This window comes from Astatotilapia calliptera, chromosome 14 (assembly GCF_964374335.1).
Source record: "Astatotilapia calliptera chromosome 14, fAstCal68.1, whole genome shotgun sequence".
Classification (NCBI taxonomy): Eukaryota; Metazoa; Chordata; class Actinopteri; order Cichliformes; family Cichlidae; genus Astatotilapia; species Astatotilapia calliptera.
Window position 1 is genome coordinate 39,257,633 of NC_137435.1, and position 26,704 is coordinate 39,284,336.

The 26,704-nt window shown below is 44.1% G+C and overlaps 1 protein-coding gene across 7 annotated transcripts in view; it reads left to right on the top strand.

The window, feature by feature from the left end:
• Positions 1 to 26,704, top strand: part of usp32 (ubiquitin specific peptidase 32) — a 65,725-nt gene that overhangs the window by 25,546 nt on the left and 13,475 nt on the right. For 2 of the 7 annotated variants that reach the window (XM_026193556.2, XM_026193558.2), the window contains exons 3-22: positions 1,732 to 1,837; positions 4,228 to 4,346; positions 6,560 to 6,719; positions 13,394 to 13,525; positions 13,687 to 13,794; positions 14,108 to 14,223; positions 15,451 to 15,513; positions 15,832 to 15,915; positions 16,019 to 16,080; positions 16,166 to 16,268; positions 17,062 to 17,248; positions 17,341 to 17,519; positions 18,027 to 18,167; positions 18,809 to 18,974; positions 20,930 to 21,084; positions 21,920 to 22,001; positions 22,085 to 22,159; positions 23,744 to 23,882; positions 24,037 to 24,142; positions 24,334 to 24,507. In XM_026193556.2, coding sequence (XP_026049341.1) covers positions 1,732 to 1,837; positions 4,228 to 4,346; positions 6,560 to 6,719; positions 13,394 to 13,525; positions 13,687 to 13,794; positions 14,108 to 14,223; positions 15,451 to 15,513; positions 15,832 to 15,915; positions 16,019 to 16,080; positions 16,166 to 16,268; positions 17,062 to 17,248; positions 17,341 to 17,519; positions 18,027 to 18,167; positions 18,809 to 18,974; positions 20,930 to 21,084; positions 21,920 to 22,001; positions 22,085 to 22,159; positions 23,744 to 23,882; positions 24,037 to 24,142; positions 24,334 to 24,507 — 2,457 coding nt within the window. The remainder of the gene's footprint in view (positions 1 to 1,731; positions 1,838 to 4,227; positions 4,347 to 6,559; positions 6,720 to 13,393; positions 13,526 to 13,686; positions 13,795 to 14,107; positions 14,224 to 15,450; positions 15,514 to 15,831; positions 15,916 to 16,018; positions 16,081 to 16,165; positions 16,269 to 17,061; positions 17,249 to 17,340; positions 17,520 to 18,026; positions 18,168 to 18,808; positions 18,975 to 20,929; positions 21,085 to 21,919; positions 22,002 to 22,084; positions 22,160 to 23,743; positions 23,883 to 24,036; positions 24,143 to 24,333; positions 24,508 to 26,704) is intronic. The other 5 variants (XM_026193557.2, XM_026193559.2, XM_026193560.2 and 2 more) reach the window with 3 other exon arrangements.

Consider the following 26,704-nt stretch of genomic DNA (forward strand, 5'->3'; position numbering starts at 1 on the left):
TATGAATTCTGGGAAACTGCTTCTTCTTCGTCGGGGTTTAACGGCAGCTGGCATCCTCGTACATGCAGTGCTGCCATCTTCTATTTCAGTGCGTTATTACACTCTGAAATCCTGCTACTTATTCCTGCGTCTTTTGTGATCTTACAAAGCTTCAAACGACGCATCGACTATTATCTGTGGGTTTCCCAGGTTTGCTGACCAGTGGTCTGATCAGTGGTCCAGTGGACCATTGATCAGTGGTCCATTGTGGTATCAATCAGACCACTGGTCTTTGATAATTATGATTGACATGGCAGCACTGAATGCACATGTGCTGTATCAAGCATGCACCGGGACGCAGGAAAGACGGGTGGACTTCCTGGTGGAGCTTGCAGGAGAGTTGGCTCACTCTCATGTAGCTGGGAAGAAGGCAAGAAAAGAACAGTTGCTTCGGACACAACCCTCCACACCTATCCCTGGAAAAAGAGCCATGTGTCAGGTCAAACACAAATGCAAGAACAATCATGCCACTGTGCGATGTGTTCACTGCTACAGATACACATGTGGTAAATGCAGACTACAGATACCATGGCAGTGCCAGGATTGTGAGTGATTGCTGAAAATGTTGAAGTGTACTCACTCACTTTTTATTATTATTTGTAAATATGTGTACAAATGGTTGGTTTTTTGTACTGTTTTTATCAATAAATCTCAGCAACAAAGGACCTACACCCATGTGTGTTGATTTCTCCCTAAGATGGCAAACTGAAACACTCCAAGTTGGTGACTTTTGGAGATTTATTTTCCTGGATGATTGAGAATGCATCAAGACGAACACAAAAGGAAGTTCACCGCTTTTAGCAGCCCCCCCCGACAAACAAAGAGGCAGTTGGCAGTTAGAAATCAGCAATCATTCACACACCCCCACTGCCCTCCAGAATTCTCAGGTAACAACCTAATTTACATATGAATGACTAGCCAATGTAGCTTCCACTTGGCTGAAGCTAAAGCTTAGCTAAAAGCCTACCAGGTAGAAAGCCAAATGGCTGCTCTCGGGGACTCTAAGCAGCAGTGTGTGATGAAGGGGCGGCAGATGACGGTGAAAGTGTTGGATTTAGGAATTTGCATCGTATGACACAGTGTGACTTCCGTGTTTTTAAAAGCCACAAATAAAGCTTCTGTACTCTGTGTGACCTGCTGGCATGGACATGCTTCATCAGCTTCTGACTGCAGAGTCATGTTATGCAGGCCATCAGCGTGTCCTTTAGCTTAATGGCAGCAGCGCCTCCGTAACACGAGCTGATATAGTTTTAAAGATGAGGAGCACATTTCTCTATTTTTGTTTTGGGTGATTTTCTCTCACAGTTCCACAGAAACTAGTCCAGGGCTACTTCTGAGAAACTGAACTGAAAATGAATTGTAAGTCCAGCACAGGAAGTACTTTCCTCCTGTCAGCTTTCCTTTTACTGACATCGTACTGTAGGTCTTGCAGTATTCCAGAGTCACCAACATTACTGCATCCAAGCTGTTATGTTAAATGTTACATTTGTTATATTTTTGAACGACAAACTTCAAATGGTTTTGTTTTTTTCCTCAGTTGTCGGTGAAACCTGATGACGTTGGTCAAAACTCTTCTTTGCTCACACATTGGCAGCTTTTGTCACTGTGGTGTTTGGATGGGCTGACGTCTCGATCGTGTTACAGGCGGTGGAGCAGCTCGTGTTTAACGTTACGATTATGTGTGTGTTTTAGGTGATCTACACCTCGTTTGGAGGCTCTGCCAAAGGGCTGCACTTTAACAATCTGATCGTGGGTTTGGTGCTTCTGACCAGAGGACGTGATGAGGAGAAGGCAAAGTGTAAGTATCTGTTTAGGCCATGAGATGTTGATTTCATTTCCCTCTCTCTTGTCTCGCTTTAAAAAAAACAAAACAAAAAACAGAATAAAAGTAGTTTTAAAATTTGTTTTTTATGAGATATAATGTAAGCTTTAAGCTAATGCAGTTTAGTTATAGTCAAGGAGTGATCAGGGGTTGCCATGGCTACTGCCACAGTTGGATAAACATACTTACTGTCATTAAAGTAATTTATTACATCATTACCTACTATGAAAAGTCATTTGTTAAAGTATTTCTAAATTGCTAAAACGAACCCCCTTTGCATGTAGACGGGGTGTCATGGTTAAACATCCGGAGGCTGTATTTCCTGTCATATATTTACCTTTAAGTGCTTTCACTCTACCTCTTTTCATAGCGAGTTGCACTCGGTAATATCTCCACCACCAAATAATCAGCATCAGGCTGGTTCGAGCTAGCTTTAGCTGAACTAAATGCTGTTTCTGAGGCTGAGCTCTGGCACAGGTATTAACAGGCCTCGTGTTTTGAAGGTACTGTTTAAAAATGTGAAGAACTAATTAGCAGCTGACCCTTGTGAACACTTCTCAGTATCTCAGCCGTGTAAAGGCCCGACAGACTCCTGGATTTGTTCCACGATTACTTGGTGAAATTTCCCTCTGGGCTTTGACTCGGACATTTATCCTAAGCCTCGTCCAGTGCTGTCTTGGATGTTTGCTTTCATACTGAAAGATGAACAATTATGTAGATTTCTGTTGAGGTCATCAAACTGTTCTTTGTTGTATTTTAGAAGCTAATAAAACAAATAATGAGACGACTCGTTCCACAGATATTTTTTCCCCACTATCAATTTTATATCTGTAAACTTTAAGAAACTAGTCTCCTGGGTCAATAATTCTGCAATCACTCATTTTAACCTGCGGTTTAGTCCTTTATAATATCTGTCTCCATTCTTTGTTCCATGCTAAGTGTTACTTGGAACAAAATCCATCCCGGATACGGATGTTGGCATCCGTCGAGTTATGTATAGGCAACATATGTTGAACGTGACAAAACAAACGAATGATGAAATTAACATAAACGAAACAGATTTGGGGCTTTATAATAAAAGTTTTTCTTAAAAATCTTTTAAATGTTAATAGTTACTGTATGTGTGATGACATTCGTCGACGCACTCGTTAAGGAGGAGATGGGGTACATGCATATATACATACACTGTGATCAAAGAGAAAAGATGCAGTGTTCATAGTTGTCACATCACTACTGGGACACGTCCACCTGGAAGACAAAACAGTACTGCGGTCCTCCAGCTGTCCTCTAAACGTCTTCAGATTTAACTTGGCACAGCACCAGCTTCCAGAAGGGCGTGGCATATGGCACCAACCTGTGAACACACCTACACCTACCCCGCCTTACAGGCCAAATCATTCTCCACGGCAACCAGGCTGTCAGTGGCGGCTCAGTGAAACTGTAGGAATGGTTTAGCCGACACCGGACAAATACTCTGACACGTGACAAATGAATGCTCCTCATACTTCCTGGCCCGACACTGTAAATGTCCAAGTCAACCAAATGTTAGATTTACACGTGGTACTTGAAGCTAGCTGTAGCAGTTATCTTTGCTTTAACGGTGAAGTTTCTTGTTCTTCGCCTCCCACACGGTGGTGTTATTTACCCATCCAGCAGGTCACAAGTCCCCAAAAATCACGGTTTCTCTTCATATCTTTGTCTCCCCTCCATGAAGAGATGAACGTAGTCTTGGCTCGAGATAAAAACAAAACTTTAGTCTTGCAGTACTACTGACCGTCCACTGCTGACCGTCATGATGGAGCGATGTTTTGCCCGACAGGGTGGCGAGTCGCTCACGTGACTGAAAACTATGAAAAAGCGAGTCAGCGAAGTCGGAACTGCAGCGAAACACTTGAATTTAATCTGGGAACAAAACATTGAAATGTTGAACTTGTCAGTGGACTGATGACAGCTGGTGAGTGGTTCTGTTTTACTGCAAAACATCATTTTTAGAAGGTATTTCTACATATACAGCTTCAGAAAAGCTCGCTCACCTTAACTGTCCAAGCACACATGGGCCGGAAACTCTCAGAACTGTGTGAGACATCTGGTTGATTTCTTTGTAGGATAGGCTACAAGCTGAAGGAGCGACTGTTTTGAGACCACAGTGATTGAAATGTTTCGTTTCTTTTTGTTTTTCATGCTTTTGGTTCGTCTCCTCTTCCTCAGGCTCATTCTGGTAGTCGTATCTCACATGTCGCAGGCATTCAAATCCATCAGGACATTATTGACATTGAGACTTTTATCAGCTCATTGCTGCTGTGTGCTGGACGCCTGCGTTCCTGTGATAAAGCTGAGCTTTCTTCTTCGTGTGTTTGTGTGCACAGACCTCTTCAGCCTGTTTGCCAGTGATCTGGGGGGATATGCTGCCAGGGAAGATATAGAAGCAGTTCTGCAGGTCCTGGATGGAGAAGTCCCGGCATCCCTGAAGGAGTCCTTCGGCGAGGTGAGCAAACGCTGCAAAAGACTGCACAGCATTAATCTGTTAACTCATGCACTCATGCAAGTGAGCTGCAGACTAATGACTCCTCAGCTTCTATCGCAGAGCGCTTGATCGTTGCAGAGGTTTCAGTCACATGCTTATAAAAGAGCCATTGTTACTAGGAGCGCACAGGGAGCCTCCTCGCTGTGATAATACAAAGTTTGGCTTATCAGCGAGTCATTGTGCTGGTTATTAAAATACCACCTGAAAGCATGCAAACCTCCCCACTCCCACCTCCTTTATAGCATGCAAACATCTCTAGAGACACAACACAATAAAGTCTAATACTCAGGTGTTGCATTTTCCCCTGATGATGTTTATGTCCATTATTATCCTTCTGCAATTACATGTTCACTTCTGAAATCACCACTAACCAAATCCATGTCCAAGACTGATTGTTTCATTTGTTTAGATGCTTATTTGTGGGTTAAACAGAGTCGGGATATTGTTTGTGTGCAGGAGAAACAAAAAAGTCGTTTGGTACTGGGCCACAAGAGTTGAGGCTCCGGGGGGAATTCATGGTTTTCAGGGTTTTTATCGGCTTTCAGCGTTATTCTTTTATCGATTTTATCATTAACTTGGTTTCCCTGCGTCTTTTCCTGTGTGTTATGAATAAATCTTCCTTTTTGTTTGGTGCCGGTGTCGTGCCAAACTTGGTACCCCCGACAGAATTTGTTTCCCCTGCGTCAGGAGCACAAGCTGGACTGTCCAAATCACGGACAAACGGTCTCCCACATTGCTGATTTTTAGTTCACAAACACTTCTTATTATGACGCATTACTCCTGAAACTTTGGAGGATTTAGCTCTTTATATAGTAAAGTTACAGGAGAATAAAAATAGTTATCAGCCAAAATGTTAATGGTTTGTTAAAATAATCCCATCTGAGCAATAAATATATAATTTTCTGTAGTAACCCTCAAACTGAATGGTAATGTAACGATACTAATTTTTCACTTTTTCACAAAATGAAAACATCAGTACTTCCTGCGTGCTCCCAGCACAGGGGAAACATTGTCGGGGATACCTCCTTTGGCACGACACCGGCACTGGTTTTATTTTGTTGTATTTATCCGCCACACCTTTAAGGCCGGTCCGTGAAAATATTGTTGGACATAAACCGGTCTGCGGCGACCGCTGCTGTAAAGAGTTTTAAAACATCAAAAGAAGGCAAACCTAAGGTTCAACTGAAAATAGTGCACGTGTATTTAAGAGCCTTCTTGGAGCACAATAAATATCACTCAATGATTTCACAATGAGTTTATTGGAGCTATCATTAGCAGTGCTAGCACCAGCATGTAGGCTAACGTCCACACACATGTACGTAATGTGGTTGCACAGTTTACGTGCAGCTGTTAACATTATTTATCGCTGAAGTATCAAAATAATTTAAGTCAAGTCCTTCTAGAGGGAGGTGTTGCAGCTCGGCTCGCTCTATTTTGACCAGCTTGTGTTTGTGGTGCCAATCATCTCGCTGACTGAAGCACACATACAGAGTTCAGGCCTTAGCAAAGCCATTGTGACATATAACATGTTTAAGTGTCACTTTGGTTTTAAAGGGGTGGCTGCATTACCTGCTGCCTCGGCCACTGGTAGTCCAGGTGTGCACGAGGCCGTTCCTACAGTAGCTCTAAGTTTGTGCACGAGGGAACATTTGCATTCATCGGGGATCGTTACGATTCATCAGGTTTCTTATATTAGAGCCTCGTCTGTCGTTCTCTGTTTGATGTTTGCAGCGTGAAACTGACATCTGTCAACTGAATAGAGCTTCCACCTTGATGTGAAGCAAAGTGCATTTCCCTTATCTATGTTTGCGCCCTCGTCCTTGGCTACTTTCTGCAGTCCTGCCCCGGCACTTGTCACTCATTTTGATGAGCTGACTTCTTTAAAATGTCAGTAAACTTCTGTTGGGGGAAAAAGACGTTCAAGAAGCAGAAGTCGGTGCTTCTCATCACGACCGAATGATTCTATTTGTCAGACTTTGTGTAATTTGTTAGTTTAAATTTAAAAGCCCTAAACCCCAAAACACTTTGACTGATGAATAACAATAGCTAATGAGTCCGTAGCGACGGGCCAAAGCCTTTCCTCATTAAATAGCCAAACGAGGATGGACTCGGCACACGGCTGGCGATCGGTGTTTTGGCGACAGCAGATTCATTTTGCCTTTCTGTTTGTGCAGGGAGACAAGGTCAACTACGATCGCTTCAGGAACTGGCTCCTGCAGGACAAGGAAGCCTTCACTTTGTCCAGATGGCTGCTGTCGGGAGGAGTGTGTGTCACGCTGACGGATGACAGCGACACGCCCACGTTCTACCAGACCCTAGCGGGCGTCACACACCGTAAGGCCACCCCTAAAACAGCGTCCTGCAGCAGTGCGCCTGAATGTTATGTTTACTTCACACTTGAGACGCTCAGGTGTTCATTTGATACCTGGTTTGTTTTAGATGGACTTTGGATTGGAATCAGTCTGGATAATTATTCAGCATTTTTAGTCACTACAAGAAATTCTGACCTGCCTGGCCAAACTCTGCAATGCACAAGGCCTTACTAACCAATGTTGCTCCACAGAGAATAACTTAGAAAGCTTTTAATGTGAAACTGCTCCAAGAAAATTGATGGCTTGTAGCTTGTTAAAGCGGAGGGGAGGATTAATAAATAAAACAATTAAAAAAAATAAAACTTCAGCAGGTTAGAGCTGGTTTGAAGAGTAGTGTTTGTAAGGGGAAAAGGAGAGCATCAGACTCTTCTGAGTGGTGGGAATGCAGTTTGTGCTGATGGTGTTCCTGATGCTACCAGGAACCACAAGTTGGTATAAAGTTTGCATTAATACGAGCAGCAGCTGCTGCCAAGATGTGGAGGTTTCTTGCTAGAAGGTGATGACATATACCAGCAGAGATGGGCAGTAACGCGTTACAAGTAACGCGCTACTGTAATCTGATTACTTTTTTCAAGTAACGAGTAAAGTAAGGGATTACTACTGCAAAAACAGTAATTAGATTACCGTTACTTTCCCGTAGGAACGCTGCGTTACTGCGTTACTAAAACCGTAATTTTTTTGCGAGAATGTCTCATGACAGTGACGTAAGCGAGTGCGACGTTCGTGGCAACAGCTGTGTGCAGATCAACAGTGGATCACATATCGAGTGCAGAGAGAGTATGAGCGTGCAGCGTTTAAAGCGTGGAAGTACTGACCTTACTTTGAGTTTGATTCCATAAAAAGTGACAAAAACATTAGTGTCCGCTGTGCGTGGGAAGAAAACTTCTTTTTACAGCGAAAAAACCCTAAACTTCCAACAAGCACCGAGTAGCTACGACGTAATGGGAAACTCACAGAGAAACTCGCGGATTCTTCCACTGACCGCGGCACACCTGCACCAGGGTAAACCTCCGCCTACCCCACTCCTGCTTTACAGGTGAAAATAGAGCAAAAGGACCGCTGAGTCTTTGACTTTATTTATTTTCTGCTGTGTTTTACTTGCATCTATTTGAAAGACTGAGTGTAAACACAAAAAATATTTTTATTTTATGTGCTGGAATGTGCAGAAAATAGGTTTAAATGTTAAACTAATTTCTTCCAGTCAGAGAATGTTGCATATAATTAAATGTTTGCTTGATGCATAAAGTTAAAAGATTAAAACTGATAAAACAAGTTTTAAAAAGAGACTTTTCCATTTGATTACATTTTGTATGATGGATTATGCAGAAAAAGTAGAATTGGGCTGAAAGATCTATCGCTTTATCACCTACTCAGGTTGTAAATCGTGTTTTTAAAAAGTAACTAAGTAATTAATTACTTTTGAAAATAAGTAATCAGTAAAGTAACGGGATTACTTTTTTGGGGAAGTAATCAGTAATTAGTTACTGATTACTTTTTTCAAGTAACTTGACCAACACTGTATACCAGTAAACACAGGCTGCTGGGAGGAGCCTGTTGCATGTGAAGGTGCAGCCCCGTCTGATTGGTCGCGCAGAACGTTTGATTATTTGTAAATATTTGTTCCTGAATTCGAAGCAGCGAAACGTGCTGGTGGTTATTCTCTTCGTCTTGTTGCTTTCTGTTCTGTTTGCACGAACTGAACCCTCGGCTTGGACCAAGCTGCAGAACCACTGAAAAATTAAAACTCAGGATCCTTCCACACATGTTTCAATGAGACTGATGTCATTTTAATTACATTTTGTTTGTGTGTGTTGTTGTTGTTGTTGCCTGTGTTTAATTGTGTAATATTTGTAACTGTGAGATACTTGCTGCTGCCTGTTTCGGCCAGGTCTCCCTTAAGAAAGAGGTTTTGAATCTCAGTGGGAGGTTAAATAAAAAAGCAGGGACTAAAAGTGAAATATTTCAGGGACGTGATAGATTCACTGTGTGATGTTCTGCCATATCGTAGTGAGTGAAACGGACATTTTCCCATTTCCATCTTCTTCTTCCTGCACCTCCGTCCTCGGTCTTGGAGAGCAAACGTCTCAGGAAACACCACAAACGTCTCCCGGCGTGCGTTCCAGCTCCGACAGCGTTACACTTAAAACGTGCTGTTTTTAAACCCACTGACCCCGATTCTTATTTCATGTCGTCTTCCAGCTTCGTGACTCCATCACTCCTTCATATGAATCGCGAGTTCTTGTCAAAGTGTGAACCAGAGAACATGAATGTTGATGCTGTCGAGTGTCTTCCCATGCTGACAGCCACCTCTGTCCCAGCCGGCTCTTATGTAACAAAAGTATTTGAATGGGTGGTTTTATTTCTGCCTGATGTTACTGATTGATTTGTGAAAGACTGTTCAGGGTCAGTAAGTGTAGTATAGTGCAGCGTGTGCAGTACAGGACGTTACACGAGTCCTTAAAGATATTGTCCTGATGAGAGAAACTTTTCTTTGATTGTGTAAAATGAAGGAGCTGAAAAAGGCTTGATAATGAAACCTTTTCATACCCTACAGTTCACTTTAGAAACACGCTGTGGTTTGCAGATACAAAGCCTTATTACCAGCCCAGACGTTTGATCTACAGCACAGTGTGTCTAAAAACATGATTACGTCACTCAGAAACAGCAAGTTTTTACTCTACGACAAAGAGTTTAAGACAAAAAAGAAAAGAAAAAAATTGGTTACTGTTATTGTGTTGAGGACGTCCTCGCATACTAAGCTCGACATAAGCAGGTCATAGTGTGTCTATGCTTGCAAAAAGTCTTTTAAAAGAAGTAGTGTGTGATGTAGCAGTACACTTATTCTGTCAACACGTCTCCACAAATCAGATTTTTTAAAAACTTTATTCTAAAACGATTTCTTAGCCAACTTCATGCCACATGATTCCCTGACCTCATTATACCTTAGATCCACATTGTTCCACAAACACAGAGAGATGCATGTGGGTGTGTCACATTGGTTTGTGGCTTTTAGCTCAGTTTTCCACATTTGCGTCTCACAGTTACAGTGAGAGTAACGATGGAGCGATCGTACGAACAGCAGTGATTGCTGGCACGTCAAACAAAAGCACGTTCTGTTGTTTGCTGTAGGTCAGTGTTTTCACAAGACCAAGAAGTAAATTTAGCCCGTTAAGTTCAGATGGCTGCAAAGAAGCTGTGTTGTCCAGAGAAGCTGAGGTTGTCTTTAATCTGGCTGCTACCAGCTTATCCTCTTACCTTTGCGTCTCTTGATCTGTATTTGTGAGTGTGAGATGAAGAGAGAGTGTGACTGACACGGCCCTGGTTCATGACTCTTTCCAGAACGAGAACATAAAGCGTGACTCGCGGCGGAGCTTAGCACGGTGAATCTGCTGCTAACATGCTAGCTTGGATGCTATCTTGGAGTTATTTGAGTAGAAATCCTTGGAAATAACCTTCCAGGCAGCTGATGCGGGGAGTTTTGCTGTGCTACGTACTGGCGGTGGCAACACCTGTGTAAGGATGTTCCCTGGATAATGGTATGGTATCTCTGCTGCCACTCGGACAGAGTAGCACCTCTGGGTGGGTATCAGACCTGCAGGGCGCCATGACGTGTAACGGCCCGTCATCAGATCGGTTTTGTCATTCAAATGAAAAGTACCTGGATTTGTTTTTCGTTGGTAGATTTATGCGTACCAGCATCTGAGTAGCACATCTAGCATAGCAGCAGTGCAGGTCCTTGGGCTCTGTAGAAGTTAATGCACGTACTCAGAAGAGAAGACTGCTAAACTGAAGCTCATCATCATTATAAAGACGTTAAATCCAGCAAAGAATGGCTCTTGTGTGTCTTCGAGTCTACGCCAGTGTTTGTAGAAGTGAGCCTATGGTGGATGGGAGATGTGCAGGAGTGGATCCAAAGTGAGCCTCGTGAGTTTTATAGATTAGCAGTCAGACCGTCATTTGACTGAATCAGAGCCTTCAGTAATATTTCTGGCTTGTATCATTTCCTCCATGCAGTCTCCGTACAGTCCCTGGTGTAAATCATTCGTTTTGTATTCAGTGTTTCCTTTAACTTTAAATGTCTGAACCAGGAAGTGAGAAAGGTCGTCGAGCTGTGTCGACGTCCGTGTCTTTACTACAGAGAGTTATAAAAACCTTCTCTGAGTCAGAGAGAAGTCTGGGCTTCAGCTTCACCTGCCTCCCATCACTGCAACCTGTTTGTTACCCGTAGCTGCTAAAAACAAGCTTTCAGCCCACCTGACCGAGAATCCACAGTCCAGTTTCTACCAGGAAGTGCCGGCCATTTGATTCATACGTCTGCGTTTGACAACTATTATCATTTTGGCTACCTGCCACAGGCTAGCTGACTAGCTGCTGAATCCAGTTAGCTTAAGCTGCAGATTAGAAAGTTAAAGGACGAGGCTGGTTGTTACCCCGGGCGGAGCTTCATGTGCTATATCGGTCTGATCCGTATCACTTTGTGACAACCAGAGGCAAATTCTCCCATTGCTCATTGCATAACCCTACCCTGGGTTTACTGATGATGATTGTGTGTGTGTGTGTGTGTGTGTGTGTGTGTGTGTGTGTGTGTGTGTGTGTGTGTGTGTGTGTGTGTGTGTGTGTGTGTGTGTGTGTGTGGGGTCACCAAATGTAATTGCTTAATTAGCAATAATTAGTTTATATGATCCTAAATTTGTACTTGTGGACTTGTATTAAATTTCCGATGACACGTTTGAATAAATTTTTGTATTTCTTTCTTTCGGATGGTTAAACGTCACCTGGGCTACACCTGAAAGAACAACATCCTGACCTGTCTTTAAACATTAACAAAACGCTCTGTTATAATCAGTGAGAGTTGTGACACCACAAAGTCGTCGTTTTAGCCGGCTTTCATTGCTGACATGAAATAGGCTCAATATTATCAATTTATTGGTTCTTTCTCAGTCTCACTGAGCAACGTGCTTAAAGCCATAAACACACACAGCGCTTTAAATACTGAACTAGTGTTCAGCGTGTCTTCTCACACACTTTTTTGTCACTGTTTTGTTTGCAGCAGTTGCAATGCTTTCATTCTGTATTAGTTATTTAAACCGTTTAAAGAAATCAGAAAGGAAACAGAACGACCTTCATCCTTTTAGACTGTTCTCATGGAGAAGATGTGAACGTAGACGGGAACATAACCAAACGAGCTGCTAGGAGAAGCTGGCCGACTGTTTCTCAGTGGAGGATAATGACCGAGCTCTGCTGAGGCAGTGGAGACAGCCTGGTTCTCCCCAGGAGATCCTTTCTTCTGCTGATGTACGATAAAGTATCTGAGTGCGCTCGTGTCGTGTTGCTCCTCCATACTCCCACAGAAGTTCTTCCCTCACCTGTCAGCAGCATCACTTATGGATCGCATGCTCCCGTGTTTTCTTTCCTCTTTGCCCTCAAGCACCATATTTATGATTCAGTACACAGTGTTATTTTTCTCCATTTGCATGGTTTGTACAGTAATAAAATTCAGTTAGAGCTGCATGACGTGAGAAAAATGTGCATCAGTAATGAAGATGCAAGAAGAAGGTTTGAAGTTTAGAAGTTTTAGCCGACACATCTTAAGTAAAAATATCCGATTAAGCTTAATAACCTGTAAAGAAAAAGATAACGATTAACGCAGATGCTTCATGTACGCTGGGCTGCATTAACAGCTGATCTGCCTGCATTAGACATGCTGATGCGCCTCACATGTAAAGAGACGTTCAGGTCTGCAGTGCATGTTTGCAAACGGCTTTCATCTGGACGATCTAAAATACAGTTTGCTTTTATCTTTCCATTCTCACATCAACGGTGCTGGATTGGTCATTTACAGAAATCAGGTCAAATTCAGATCTGCGGTGTTTCAACTGTTTCTTTGTTGTTCCATTTTAAATTACACATTCGTTTTGGCTCTGTGGCTCAGTGCCGCAGACAGTAACCGTGTAGCCGCGTGGCAGCTGTTCCATAGTTTTGTTACTGTAACCAGGATAATATTGTTTGAAATAAAAACACAGACGGCTCCGTCAGCTTCCAACGTGACATTTTGAAGTGACCTTGAGCAAAAGGGGGTGGAGTGAAGTTATCAGCTGATACTAGCTAGCTTGTTTGGCATGCTGATTTAATCAACTGTGAGCAGCAGTGTACAGACTAACACACCTGTTTATGAGTTCCCAGCAACAGACTAACAGAACACGACGTTTAGCTCTCGTGTTCTTGGCTGTTCTGTACCACAGCACCTCATCTGTCCCGTGCTTCCATTTAGTGATGCAGAAACACCAACACCCCAGAAACGGTGGATGGAGCCCAGCCGGTTGTGTTAGCACACCGGACGTCCTGGAGCCAGTCTCAGGAAGAAATATAGTTTTTGTTTTTTGGTTTATTTTGTTCTTCTGCATTTGTCCCGTTTTCACTTTATGTATATGTTGGCAGTCTCTGGATGAATGCGTTGACTTTAGAAAGTCCAAACAGGCTTTAAACCTGTCTCATAAAAACTTTCTGATTTGCTGTTCCTAATTCTTGGAAAGTGTGGAGAAACTGCTCAATCAAATGTCACTGTGCAACATTCGCCTGCAGTACGATCCTTCAGTGACAAATATCTGACTGCCCATCTCTGTGCGTCTCCTGCAGTGGAGGAGTCTGACATTATAGACTTGGAGAAGCGCTACTGGTTGCTGAAAGCTCAGTCCAGGACCGGCCGCTTTGACTTGGAAACCTTCGTTCCTCTCGTCTCTCCTCCTATTCATGCGTCACTGAGTGAAGGTAAGACGATACTTGCTCAATTTCATATCTGCATAGCTTTGCAATAATGATGAAGAAACGAGACCAAAGTGGCGTTCTCGCTTTGAATACGCGACCTCAGCAGAGAACACGACCTGCTTTAAGCGTGCCTAATGTTATGTGTTGTTGATCTTGTTTTTTAGGCTTGTTTCACGCCTTCGATGAAAATCGGGACAATCACATCGACTTTAAAGAGATCTCTTGTGGGCTCTCCGCATGCTGCAGGGGGCCTGTTGCTGAGAGACAGAAATGTAAGGCTCGCTGTGGATTCAGATCCACACAGACACCCCACACAAGTCCCACTGCTGCCCATAACAAGCCCGTTTCTCAGTTGAAGCTGATATCCAGGGTTTAAATGTCTTTTTTTTCCTTAAAGAAAGTCCCGATCGGTCGGTACAGTCATGGACCGCTCTCATCAGGACTTCCACTGGTGCTTGAAATTACATTTGCACTGGCAGCAGTGGCAGCGTGTCGGATTTCCTGCTCGTACACTGAACGGCACGATGCATCGGCGTGGTGCTTCATCAACATCATAAACGTCTTTTTGGTCTCTTTCACTTCCAGTTTGCTTTAAAGTGTTTGATGTGGACCGTGATGGGGTTCTGTCTCGAGATGAGCTTCATGAAATGGTGGTGGCCTTGCTGGAGGTGTGGAAGGACAATCGGACAGACTTACTCCCTGTAAGTAAACTCACACTGTCACACACACGCACACAACCCTCCAGAGCGATCAAGGGTGAACTTTCATATTTATGCCTACTGGAACCTGACTCATGCACAGAACTGTGCTCTGTTCTTTTAACTGTGGAAGGTAATTATAGCAGTCAGGGTTTTGTGAGTGAGAGAGGTTTTTCTTTTTCTGATAACAAAATATTTTCTGATCTGTTTAAGAGACGTATGCAAATATGCACATTCAGCATAAATAGAATGTAAATCTGTAAATTTGTTCTCTTTGTGAACTTTTCCACTATCAGCATCGATATTTCTCCCTCCTCGTGTGTTTTTTTTCACTAGTTTTGCATTTGGCTAGGGGCGTTACTGGTAGCATTAGGCGATACCTGGACCCTGCAGAGGTTGCACAGGTAGTTCAACTCCTCCAGGATGGCACATCAATATTTTGCCATTGCCAGAAGGATTGCTGTTTGCTTCAGCACAGTCTGAAGAACATGAAGGAGATTCCAGGAGACCAACAGTTACTCTAGGAGAGCTGGACACGACTCCAGAAGGTCCTTAACCGTCAGCAGGACCGGTATCTGCTCCTTTGTGCACAGAGGAACAGGATAAGCACCGCCAGAGCTACAAAATGACCTCCAGCACTGGTGTGAATGTCTCTGACCAAACAACCAGACTTCATGACGGTGGCCTGAGAGCCCATCATCCTCCACTGGTCCACCACTGTCCATCACTGGCACCTTCTGTTTTTCACAGATGAGAGCAGGTTCACCCTGAGCACATGTGACAGATGTAAAAGGGTCTGAATGAGTCACGGGGAACATTGTTGCATGTAACCTTGTTCAGTAGGGGGGCATATCCACAGAGGGACATACAGACCTCTACAGGCTAGTTAACGGCACCCTGGCTGCCATCAGGTACCAGCATGAACTCCACTGACCCACTGTCAGACCCTGCTCTGGTGTAGTGGGTTCTTACTGGTGCACGACAATGCCCGGCCTCACGTGGTGCAAACGCGCAGTCAGGTACCAAAGGATGAACGAAGTGGTGCCGTCCACTGCTCCCATGCTCACCCAACCTAAATCCAAGTCTGAGACATCAGAGCATCGAGTGTCAGCAGGTTGCGCGTCAGACTGTCCGGGAGCTCAGTGATGGCCTGCTGCAGATCTGGAGGAGGTTAAGACGAGGCGCTTACTGTGTTTTGCTGCATGCTGATCTATTGTGTTGCTGTTGCAGGAGCTGCAGAGTAGTGTGTCAGACATAGTAGAAGACATCCTAAAGATGCACGACACAACTAAGGTAAGACAGCTCCATGTTATCGTCGTTGGAACACAGTCCTGTGCAAAACCTCTAAATACATAAATGCTCATTAGTATTCATGATTAATTTTTAAGGCTTTTAAAGCGTCTGCAGCTTTAAAGAAATCATTGCTCTCATTCAGAAAAAGCAAACACTTTTCACGCGGCCGTGTGAGTGTTGGCTGCTCACTGACAATAACCTCGCAGTCCTCAGCCACCTTATCTTACCCACAGCTATTCGAAGGTGTCACAGCAGTGTTTATTTTCAGAGTTGCGTGCCTGATTATGTTCGCCTTGGTTCTATTTCACTCTCCACCAGCTGGGTCACCTGACCCTCGAGGACTACCAGATCTGGAGTGTAAAGAGCGCTTTGGCCAACGAGTTCCTGAACCTGCTTTTTCAGGTCAGCACCCAGATGCTACAGTCTTAAAACTCACACAGTGTTCACATTGAAGTTGAGTATTTATTCGTTATCCTCGTGTATTTTCATCTTTATCTCGGTTCAGGTGTGCCACATAGTCCTGGGGCTCAGGCCTGCTACTCCAGAGGAGGAGGGGCAAATCATCAGGTACGTACCTGTCCTCGCCACCTGTCCAGTCATTGTTTGGTTGAAAGGTCCGATTTGTGATTTTCTCCTTTGTGTGTGTGTGTAGGGGTTGGTTAGAGAGGGAGAGCAGACATGGGCTGCAGCAAGGCCAGAACTGGTTCCTCATCTCGATGCTGTGGTGGCAGCAGTGGAAAGACTACGTTAAATATGTAAGTAGTGCATTAACGGGAGTTTTTATTGAGCTCTTTTCCCCTCAGACGTCTGTTTCTGTTTTCTGAGCTGAGCAGGTTTCTGGCGTCGGGAGCAAAATGATTGAGCGCGCGTTAGAAATGAGTCTGATCTCTGTCTAACACCTGGAACCTGTTCTGATGGTCGTCAAACCACCTCTGATATGTACCAAGATGTCACAACTTGTCATTAAGGGTACGGGGAGGTTGTCAAACATTGTCATTATGGGGAAAGCTTTAAATATAGCTGCTAATAGCTGACAGCACTGTGGTTAACATATGTTAGGCAGCGTCCCGTGATGCTGTGCGGTGAACGGCACAGGATCGAATATTCAGCGGACACTCTTTGAGTCGCCTTTTCTGCACATAAACGGGAACTGGTCACAATCTCGTTACTCCATGCATTTGTTTATCCGGGGCCTTTTAAAGTCGAGTGCCCTGTTTTCACCTTCACCTCTCATTCACTTTCATACATCACTACAAAGCTTAGCTACAGGCCATTACATGCGTGACAGCTGTCCTGTTATTATTTATATATGTCTCGGGTGTGTGCGATTTAGCAGTGGTATATGTATTTATATTTTCCCCCACTTAAAAACATCTGCGACAGTTTCTGTTTCCATTCATGCACTTCCAGTCAGTGTGTCAGACTCATCGTTGCATCTTGTGCTGTAACTTCACTGGGACAGAAGCAGTGACCATCAGCCAGTAAGATAAAACGTGATAGCGGCTCTCACGGTAAACAATCTTGCCAATTGTGTCGTCTTCCCCTCAGGAGCATAAGGGCATCGTGGTGGAACAGCCGTCCATCCTGAGCTCACTCAGAACTCCAATGGCCACGGCCACCGTCGAGCCTGCCCTCCCTGAAAGCCTGGGAGGACCGGCCACGTCCGGCCACGTCAGCCCCACCGAGGAGAGGTCACCCGATGCCGTGTCCAGTGCCTCAGAGGCTACAGAAACTGGTCAGTCCGCACATCACGGATTGTAGATCAAAATGAAAATCGTGGGTGTTATTTTTGTACTATGTATTTGCTCTGCTCCCTCTCTGTCTCAGCAGCACTGAGCCCACAGGTAGCCTCAGCCACAGAGAGCTGTTTCGCACGTCAGCACAACGTCTCAGACAACAACAATCAGTGTTTTTCTGGAGCCAACGGCCACCTCCCCTCCCAGCTGGCAGCACAAAGACCTGGAGCCATCGACAACCAGCCTCTGGTCACCACTGACCCCATGAAGGCAAGGACTAACTCAGTATGGCTGTAATAAGGTCGCAGCTTTTCAGGCATAGCGCGCGTCCCGTATCACGTTCACAGCTCAGCTGGAGCGTATGTTTGACACACGAGCTCAGAGAAGCCGCTCATTCCAGCAGCGTTGCACTCCCTCCTGATTTGCATTCTGGGTGGTGCTCATGCATCATGTTTTACAAAGCTGTGCGTCTAACAGACAGATGTGGTCCTGGCTTTTGACAATGAGGGCGTCTGCAATCTTTAGCACGTGTAAACAAACCCAAACCGTATGACCAGATTCTTTCTTGGAGTCACTCCTCATCTGCTGGCAAAGGCTCCGCGGGGCCAGATGGCACCTCTCTTTCCTTTTGTCTTATCTTTCTGTAATCATCGCAGCATTTCTGCTCGTGTGTAGCATCAGGGTGCTGTCTCTTTTTATTATGCGTAATTCAGAGAGACAGACCAGCGTCTTTGTGCCCTTATTCGAATGCTGATGTGTGTCCCGTGTCCTGTGCAGGCGCCCACGTTAACTATGGAGGGCGGCAGGCTAAAACGCTCCCTGCAGCTGCTGCCTCGCAGAGACTTTGAGACGGTGCCAGAGCCTGTGTGGCGGGCGCTCTACCACTGGTACGGTGCCAACCTCAGCCTGCCGCGACCGGTGAGTGAACACAGCAAACCACTCACAAGCTAATGAACTTCACTTTCACTGTGATGCAGTACCTGGGAATAATCAGTCAGCTGCTGGGCTGGAGCAGGTCATCCATGAGCAAACAAATGAGTGTGTAGGCAAAACTGAAAAGTGCACTGGAAGTTCAAAAGTAGCTGCTTTCTATACAAATTCAATAAAAATAAATACAGCACATGTGTGTTTTTGTACTCCCTCGCTTTTATCCAAGCATGCACAGAGAACCACGACTGTGACAGTCATTAGCACTGGTGACGTTTCCACGGGTTACCACACTGCCGTCAAATTCAGCTTTATTTATAAAGCTGCAAATCACAACAACAGTTTCCTCAGGGGCTTTATATTGTACATAAGGTCATCTGTTGAACTTCAGCAACATGCAGATAGTAAGCACATGTTCTCTCAGTAAATATCCTACTTTACTAGTATTACGTGCATTTATTGTACTCCACTTTAGCTGCGTAGAAGTCACATGGTTTCAGATTTAAGTGCAAATTAAAGTTGAGAGTGCAGAAAAAAGGTTTATATTCAGATGTGCTGCATGTCTCTTGTGTTTTATGTTGATTATTAGTACAAGAATGTTTCATGGGCCTTTGAAATTCCTTCCCCTGCAGGTAATCTTGGAAAGTAAGACAGGCCAGCCGGAGCTGGAACTCTTCCCCCGCTACCTCCTCTTCCTTCGCCAGCAGCCGGCCACGCGCTCCCCCCAGTCCAACATCTGGGTCAATATGGGTATGACCAGCCTGCGAATGTTCCCACCGAATTTACCCCCCACAAGAGGTAACGTAAGCCTGCAGCAAGACCAGAGCAAGCCGTCGAACAGTGCTTCATTCAGCAACCCCGCATCCCCCGCCTCCTCTCCGTTAATCTTCTTTAAGTTGACTGATCCAACCCAGGCGATTCTCTGGAGTGAACCCACGGCGCACAAAGGAGAAATGCTGATCAGTCTAACACTGGAATAATCAAACCATTTTATTTTCATCTACACAGCTCGTCGTAGTGTTATTTAGCAGGTGGAGCAGTGAGCGGCGTAATCACAGTCGCCTCGGTCTCCCTGCTTTTCAGAACAATTTCCAAAATCAGGAAACTTCAGGAAAACCCCAAACAGGGAGCAGCAGCTGTTTCTAAACGCTATCCATCACCACATAAAGAAATGTGCTTCCTGTCAGCAGAAAACCTGTTGCTATGGTTACGTCCCCAATTCTAAAAAACCCAATGATTTTCTCACTGATCCGTGTTGTGGACAACGTCAGATGTTTAAACTAAGAAAACTATGAGCTCATTTTGAACACGTTTAAAACACGGAGACTGCAGCGAGTTCACAGCTACGCAGCTTCCTGTCTCAACAGCACCTGTAAACAGACCTGAGGACAGCAGTGATGCTTTCGTTCTTGTCCGAGACGACTCCGCCTGCTCCTGTGGGGTCTTCAGTGTTTTTAGTCGGTCAAAGGTCTGGACTGCCGTTTTAGGGCCCCGACTAGTATGAAGCCACGCTGTGGTAATACATGCAGTGTGCATTGTTCCAGTGCACTTGCAGGTTCTAACTTCACTGTAACTTTCTGCACTGATGGTGCCTTTCCAGATGTGAAACCTGTGCTGGAAGGGCTCTGATGCACCCTAGACCGTCAGTGGCCCCTCTCTTCATTGGTCCACAAAGCAGTTTCTGTGCCTCGGTCCATTTTAAAACCATAAGGCCAGCAGCCTTACTGGGCCTGGATGTTCATTTCCTGATTCTTCTTTGTTTGATGGAACTTCAACCTTCATTTCTAATTACTGGGTGACATGAACACATGGCAGTGGCAGCTTGCAGCCCAATATTGATTTTTAGCTTTGTCAGTAGTTTCTTTCTCCAGATTCTTGGAGTCTTTTCCAGCAGGTGTGAGTGAGCTGTAGGTAGATGGCTGCTCAGCCATATGAGGTAAAACGCTCCCAGTTGACTCTATTTATAGACCCACCCACTCACACAGTAAGCGATGCCTGATTTTCAGCTCAGCGGTTCATTCTCTCTTGCATAGTGTATAAACGGACACCTGTAAACAAAAGATGTCCCACTGCGGCGAGATGACGAGGCGAAATGCGTAGGCGTGCGTAGTCACTCGAGCTGTAATCAGATTGGAGATGCTCAGCGCTCACCCCGAGCTTGCCGGCACTAATCAAGTCAACAGATCGAGTTTCTGGTTACAGGTTTCACAGAGCCCGCTGAGTTTTAGCTTCCATCGTGACTCACGCTATCTGGGCAGCCGCTGTCATTGCTGGGCATTCAGACCTTTGTTAGGCATGGAGTCGAGTATCTGATATACTGTAGATCTAATTTATACCTCATATTCCACAGAATGTAATCCTGACAGCTGTAGGCGGCAGTGAAGCATCACGCCAAGTTTATAGGATGCTTAATTACAAAGCTGTGCACATGAAAAACCCTCCAATCAATCTCGATTGTAACAGGACTAATGTTGCCTGGTTTGTGTTTGATTTAATCCACACACAGTCCTCTAAATTCACTAAGTTGATTGACCAATCAAACCTGCACTGATTGCCCTTTTCTTGCTGCTTTCTTACAACTAATCCTCAGTCAGCAACATGCTGCTGTTGGTACCGATCAGCTGTTTGGGTCTGCCAACCTGTGAACAGATGAACAGTGATTATGTGAGAGCCAATGGGAACAGACATTAGTGTGAATGAATAATTGCATCCGAGCGTGGCTGGGGTATGTCACTGTTGCTTTCTTCGAGCAGGTAACGTGCCATCCCCCAACGCTCCTCTGAAGAGGATGCTGGCCTACACGGGCTGCTTCAGCCGCATGGGCACCATTAAGGACATCCACCTGTACCTGTCGCAAAGGCTCCGCATCAAGGAGGAGGACATGAGGCTCTGGCTCTACAACAGTGAGGTGAGGATCAAATCTCTCACAGCGATCCCCGCTATTTAACCCTGGACTTTGAGACACACACACACTGTTGTTATATTTTTGGGCTCTGATGAGATATTAGATATATGTTAGCCAATGTCTGCTTTGGTTTCCAGAGAAAGTAGAGAACAACCAGAAACACAACAGGCCCAGATGTTTGCAGGAGCTTTACTGTCATGAAGCTGATGAGATGCTTAAAAGGAAAACAGAGAAGAAAGCGTTTCGTAGGACAGAGCTTCAGATGAGAGTGCTGGACAGACCTGGAGAGATTATTGTTTATGAAGGCCATACGAGCCTTTATTAGAGTTTACTGCAGCACACTGAATGCATTTTAAAGGAAAATGTATTCCCAGTGTCAGAACACTTTCAGAATCCCAAAGCGCACATCCAACTGCATGAAAGTATGTTTAACAGGGAGAAATCCACTGCTTTTAAAAGCCTTGTGTTGTTCCCTAAATCCCATTTCTATTGAAGAAAGCTTGAATCTCCTGCAGGAAGCACTGCTGCTACAAAGCAGAGTGCTAGATGCTTCCTGTAGACATTATTATGTAGCTGAAAGTTGGGGGTGGTGGTAAGTCTGAACTTATATGTGCATTCGTTCAGTGTGGAGCAGTCTGTGGCCCAGCAGATCGTTTTGCCCCCCAGGACCTTCTTGCAGATTAACCCGGCCCAGACTACAGCTGCTTTTAAAATAAGCTGACACAGAAGAAAGCTGAGCAGAGCTGTTAGCCCAGTGCTGAAAGAAGTCAAAAGTTATTAAACAGCCATATGAACTGCAACCAATCTTCTCCTGTTTCCTTTACCTGTTGTCCACCAGAACTACCTCACACTTCTGGATGATGAAGATCACACACTGGAAAGCCTGAAGATCCAGGATGAGCAGCAGCTGGTTATTGAAGGTGTTGTTTCTCCCCAGAGTTGCTGATCGTTCTGTATCACGGCACAGCAGAGTGGAACAAACATGTCTTTTGTTTCTCCACAGTCAGGAACAAAGACATGAGCTGGCCTGAGGAAATGTCTTTCATTGCCAACAGTAGTAAGATGGACAGACACAAAGGTAAGTTTAAAGAGCGCACTGTGCAACCGCTGACATGCTCTGATAGGATGCTGTAATGTTTCTTCTGCTTTTGCCTCTAAAGAAAAGGCTCTGGAGATAATTTTTTGGCCTTTGTACAGCTTTATTTGAAATGGTAGAGTGACGAGAGAGCGGGGGGGAGACGTGCGGCAAACGGCCACGGGTCGGATTCGAACCCGGGCCGGCCGCTCTCAGCCACGCGGCCTCATATTGTGGTCGCAAATTTTGAAGCAACCCTGATAACCTTCTCCCACCAACGATGTGGAGATCCAACCTCTTTAGATCCAATTAAAATCAAGACACTCAAAAAGATGCTCTGGAAAAGAGTAGAATTCTTGGAACAGAGTTTAATACACTGAATCATATGAACAGCAGGAAAAATACATACAGACATTTAGCAAGAAAATTGCAAAGCAGAAAGCAAGCAAAGCAAAACCCCGGGGTGTACAGCCTTAAGCACAGACAGCAGAGCAACACCGAGACGGACAGGAGGCAGCAGCAGGAGGAAAAAGAGCTCTGGGGGTGTCCTCTGGTCCCCTAATACAGGGACCAGTATCCCCCTGCTGCTGGGTAACTTTCCCACACATCCAAACACAGCTGCAGGGGTCAGGTAGCGGCCAAGGTCTTGGCCAAAGGCCAGTCAGGACTCCGGCTACCCCCTGCTCTGGCTTATCACAATAGGTCATGACACAGTCAAACATCACACATTAATCCTAATTATTAAATCTTATACAGCAAGTGGCACAATCGTATAACATACATGCTTTCTCATATATAAAAACACTTCAGTGTGTGTGTGTGTGTGTGTGTGTGTGATTATATCATAGGATATTTTATCGTGATGTGTTCAGGATCTCTGTTACAATGTTACTGTTTTGGTTGTGCTGCATGAAAGATGTTGAGTGTGTATTAGTGAAGGTCAGTTCCCGGAGCTGGAGAGTTATTCAGGCGAACTCTCAACAGCATCAACTGCCCTGTTACTGTAAAACCTTAATAACCTCGGTGAAGCAAAATGTCTTGTGCTTAAGACTCTGCATTAAAGTTAAAATATATATGTTCAGAACACATAGATATATATAGTGTATATAGTTACATAGTTATACATATCACACAAAAATCCACCACAATATGGTTGCTTGGTCTAGTGAGCTAAAGCGGCGCCCGAGCTCTGGAAAATGTTGAACTCCAAAATCCAAGAAGTAACTATGACCAGTGCAGATTATATCACTAAATACATTTTAATAATAATAATAATAAGTATACAGAATTATGTCTAAAGAGGAAAAAAGGATGTTTTTAACCCTTTGATCCATTTTTAAAATTTGTATAAAGTTTGTTTTGAAGTAAAGCAAAAGTGCTTGGAGTTCAAAGGTTTTTTGTTTCTTTGTTTAGGTGTTTGTTTTTTGAGGACTCCTGTCTAAGCGTTCAAAGACAGTTTGGCCTCATGTCCTTTATTCTCATATGTAAAAAACATATTGAAGTCATACGTGCTTGTATGTATGACTCTTTTTTTCTTCAGTTAAGCATTTTAGCATCTGAACAGCACGTCTTTGTATCCCAACACAGTTCCCACAGAGAAAGGGGCGACTGGCCTCAGTAACCTTGGCAACACCTGCTTCATGAACTCGAGCATCCAGTGTGTGAGCAACACCAAGCCTCTCACAGACTACTTCCTCTCAGGGAGACACCTCTACGAGCTCAACAGGTGCCTTTTATTCAAAATATTTTATTGAGTATTTGTGGATATAGTTTAAAGAAAAACAGAAAACCAACTGTTCATAATGAATACAAAACAACAATGAGGGGAAAAACAAACATTTTCATTTTAACTAACTTTTGTTTTTTTGGTGTATCAATAGAACCAATCCTATTGGGATGCGAGGTCACATGGCCAAGTGTTACGGCGACCTGGTGATGGAGCTGTGGAGTGGGACACAGAAGAATGTAGCTCCACTCAAACTCAGGGTGAGAAGTTGCAGCATTTCCCATATATTAGTCACAAAAAGAGTTTCATGTGCAGGCGGGTGCACATCCACAGGAGGCCACAGAATATTAAAGTGATAGTGTGGGACTGTCTTAGCTAGTATGATATTTTTGGCTCAGCTATGTTTTGTCGTGCTTATGTTCTAATCAGAGTTTATGATTCATTGCTTTAGTGGACGATAGCAAAGTACGCCCCCCGTTTCAATGGCTTCCAGCAGCAGGACTCTCAGGAGCTGCTGGCCTTCCTCCTGGACGGCCTCCACGAAGACCTGAACAGAGTCCACGAGAAGCCGTACGTGGAGCTGAAGGACAGCGATGGTCGGCCAGACTGGGAGGTGGCCTCTGAGGTCAGAGTTCACACTGCTGATTAATTGGAGCAAGAATAAGTTATTTTGGTTGATAAGATAATAAACATCTGGATTATCATTTTAAACATTTCAGGTAATTACACTGTAACGGGGGAGTCCCTGAGCTTTAATTCAAATGATAGATAATAAATATAAAAACAAGCAAAAGAGAGAGAACCTTTAATTAGACGTAGCAGCAAAGGTTGGTCGGTAATGATCTGGGCGGGATTTTAAGCCACACCTCTGCAGTAGCCTCACCTGCACAGCCAGGTGAGCTATAGCCTTCAACCGGGTAAATTGTGTTGAGACTTCCAGGATCTTTGCTCGAGCGACTGAGTTCAAACTCTAAAGATGAACAAACACTCCTGTCAGGGAAGCCGGCTGTGCTTAATTCACTGTACAAGTAAAAGCTGAGAGCTTCATACGAGTGAATGCAAAAGAGTGATCATGTTCATAAGAACGTTACAGCACTGAGTGAAATACTGAGTCCGTATGTGTCCCTGTGGCGTAATGTTGCAGGACAATCGGAGCCCCGCAGCCTCGCTGCAGGTGATCTCGGCTAACGTTTGGAAGTTGCCAAATATGGAGTCACACACTCTGCCTGTTGCCTTCATATTAAATCATTTTTTGAACAATAATTAAAAAATATTCCTTCACGTCATTATGAGGCGTGAGATTGAGCCTCGCGTGTTTGGGTTTCCACCGGCGTGGAATTATGAAGAAATAGAGAGGGGACAGCCTAACGTATGAAACAGGAAAAGACGCCGAGTAATCCCTTTATTTCAACAAAGTAACTGTATTGTGAATACAGCCTTTTAAAACGGTAACTGTAACAGAATACAGTTACTCGTGTTTTGTATTTTGAATAACGCTGGTACATGTACTCCATTACTCCCCAACGCTGCTTATTGTTGGTTACATTTGCTGATTTCTGTTTTTGCATGTTTGCTGTTTTTAGATCACAAAATCATTTTTATTATTAGACAAAGAGAAGTGAAGCAAATACAAAATGCAGTTTTTAAATGTTGACTTCATCTGTTATCAAGGGAAAGCTGCCAATTGTTATATTTTTAATTAACTGGTTGCTATTAGAGATGGACCGATCCGATATTACGTATCGGTATCGGTCCCATACTGACCTAAATTACTGGATCGGATATCGGAGAAAAATAAAAAATGTAATCCGATCCATTAAATATCACGAAAGCACCTCACAAAGCTTGCAACACGCCGTAACTCACCTCAGAACGTTAGCACGTCGGAGCAGTATGCATCACGTGATAGAGCAGCTGTGGCATGCGGGACCTGTCGGTGGTCTGGATAGCATGTGGAGCTTCGCTAGCAACCCGGCATTTCATCTCCGACAAAGTTATCCCCGAGAGAAGTAAAGCAAGTGTGTAAGTCCATCTCTGAATGTTTGTAAAGCATTCCTGCGTTAAGCTTAACGAGCGATATATGGAGCGACTGCCTCTCCTGCTGCTACTTCAATCATGAAACTGCTTAATGATCAGCTGATCGGCTTTTCTGTGGCGAGTCCGTCTCTCTAGTTTGTTTTTGGCCCACTTTGCACCAGAAAGAGGAAACCAGCGGCTGAACAACAGCAGCACGTTTAAGCTTGATCAGCTGTTGTTAGAATTTATTTAATATTACTTTCTACTCCAGGATCTTTTTCTACGTAGCTGACGCTGGTAACTGTGCAGGGGCGGATCTAGCAAAGTTTAGCCAGGGGGGCCGATAGGGCATGAACAGGGAAAAGGGGGCACAAAGACATACTTTTCTTTCTTATTCTCATTTAAAATGTCTAGCTTTTAATAAATAATTATCTGACACCCAAAGTTTTAATTTGATGCAAAATAAATAGAAGTCCATTACTGTATATAGTAACTATTAAGTCTAATATATACCCTAGTAAGCTATAGTACTTTTTCCTTTGGGAAGGTACCATCTGTGCAGTCTGCAATTTTGTTGAAGAAAGATGTTGAATCTATTTAATATTTCTTGAAAAATAATTGATTTCTGTGCATTTTTTTTCACACTGCATCAAATTAAGGTTGATTACGTCGATTAAGCATCATGAGGTGGAGCGTGAGGGGTGGTTCCCTATTTTTATTTATTTATTTTTGTTGTTGCTGGGAGTTGGAACCCTATTAGTTAGGTTGCTTAATATTTACGCTAAGTACTCTTTAAAATACCAGAA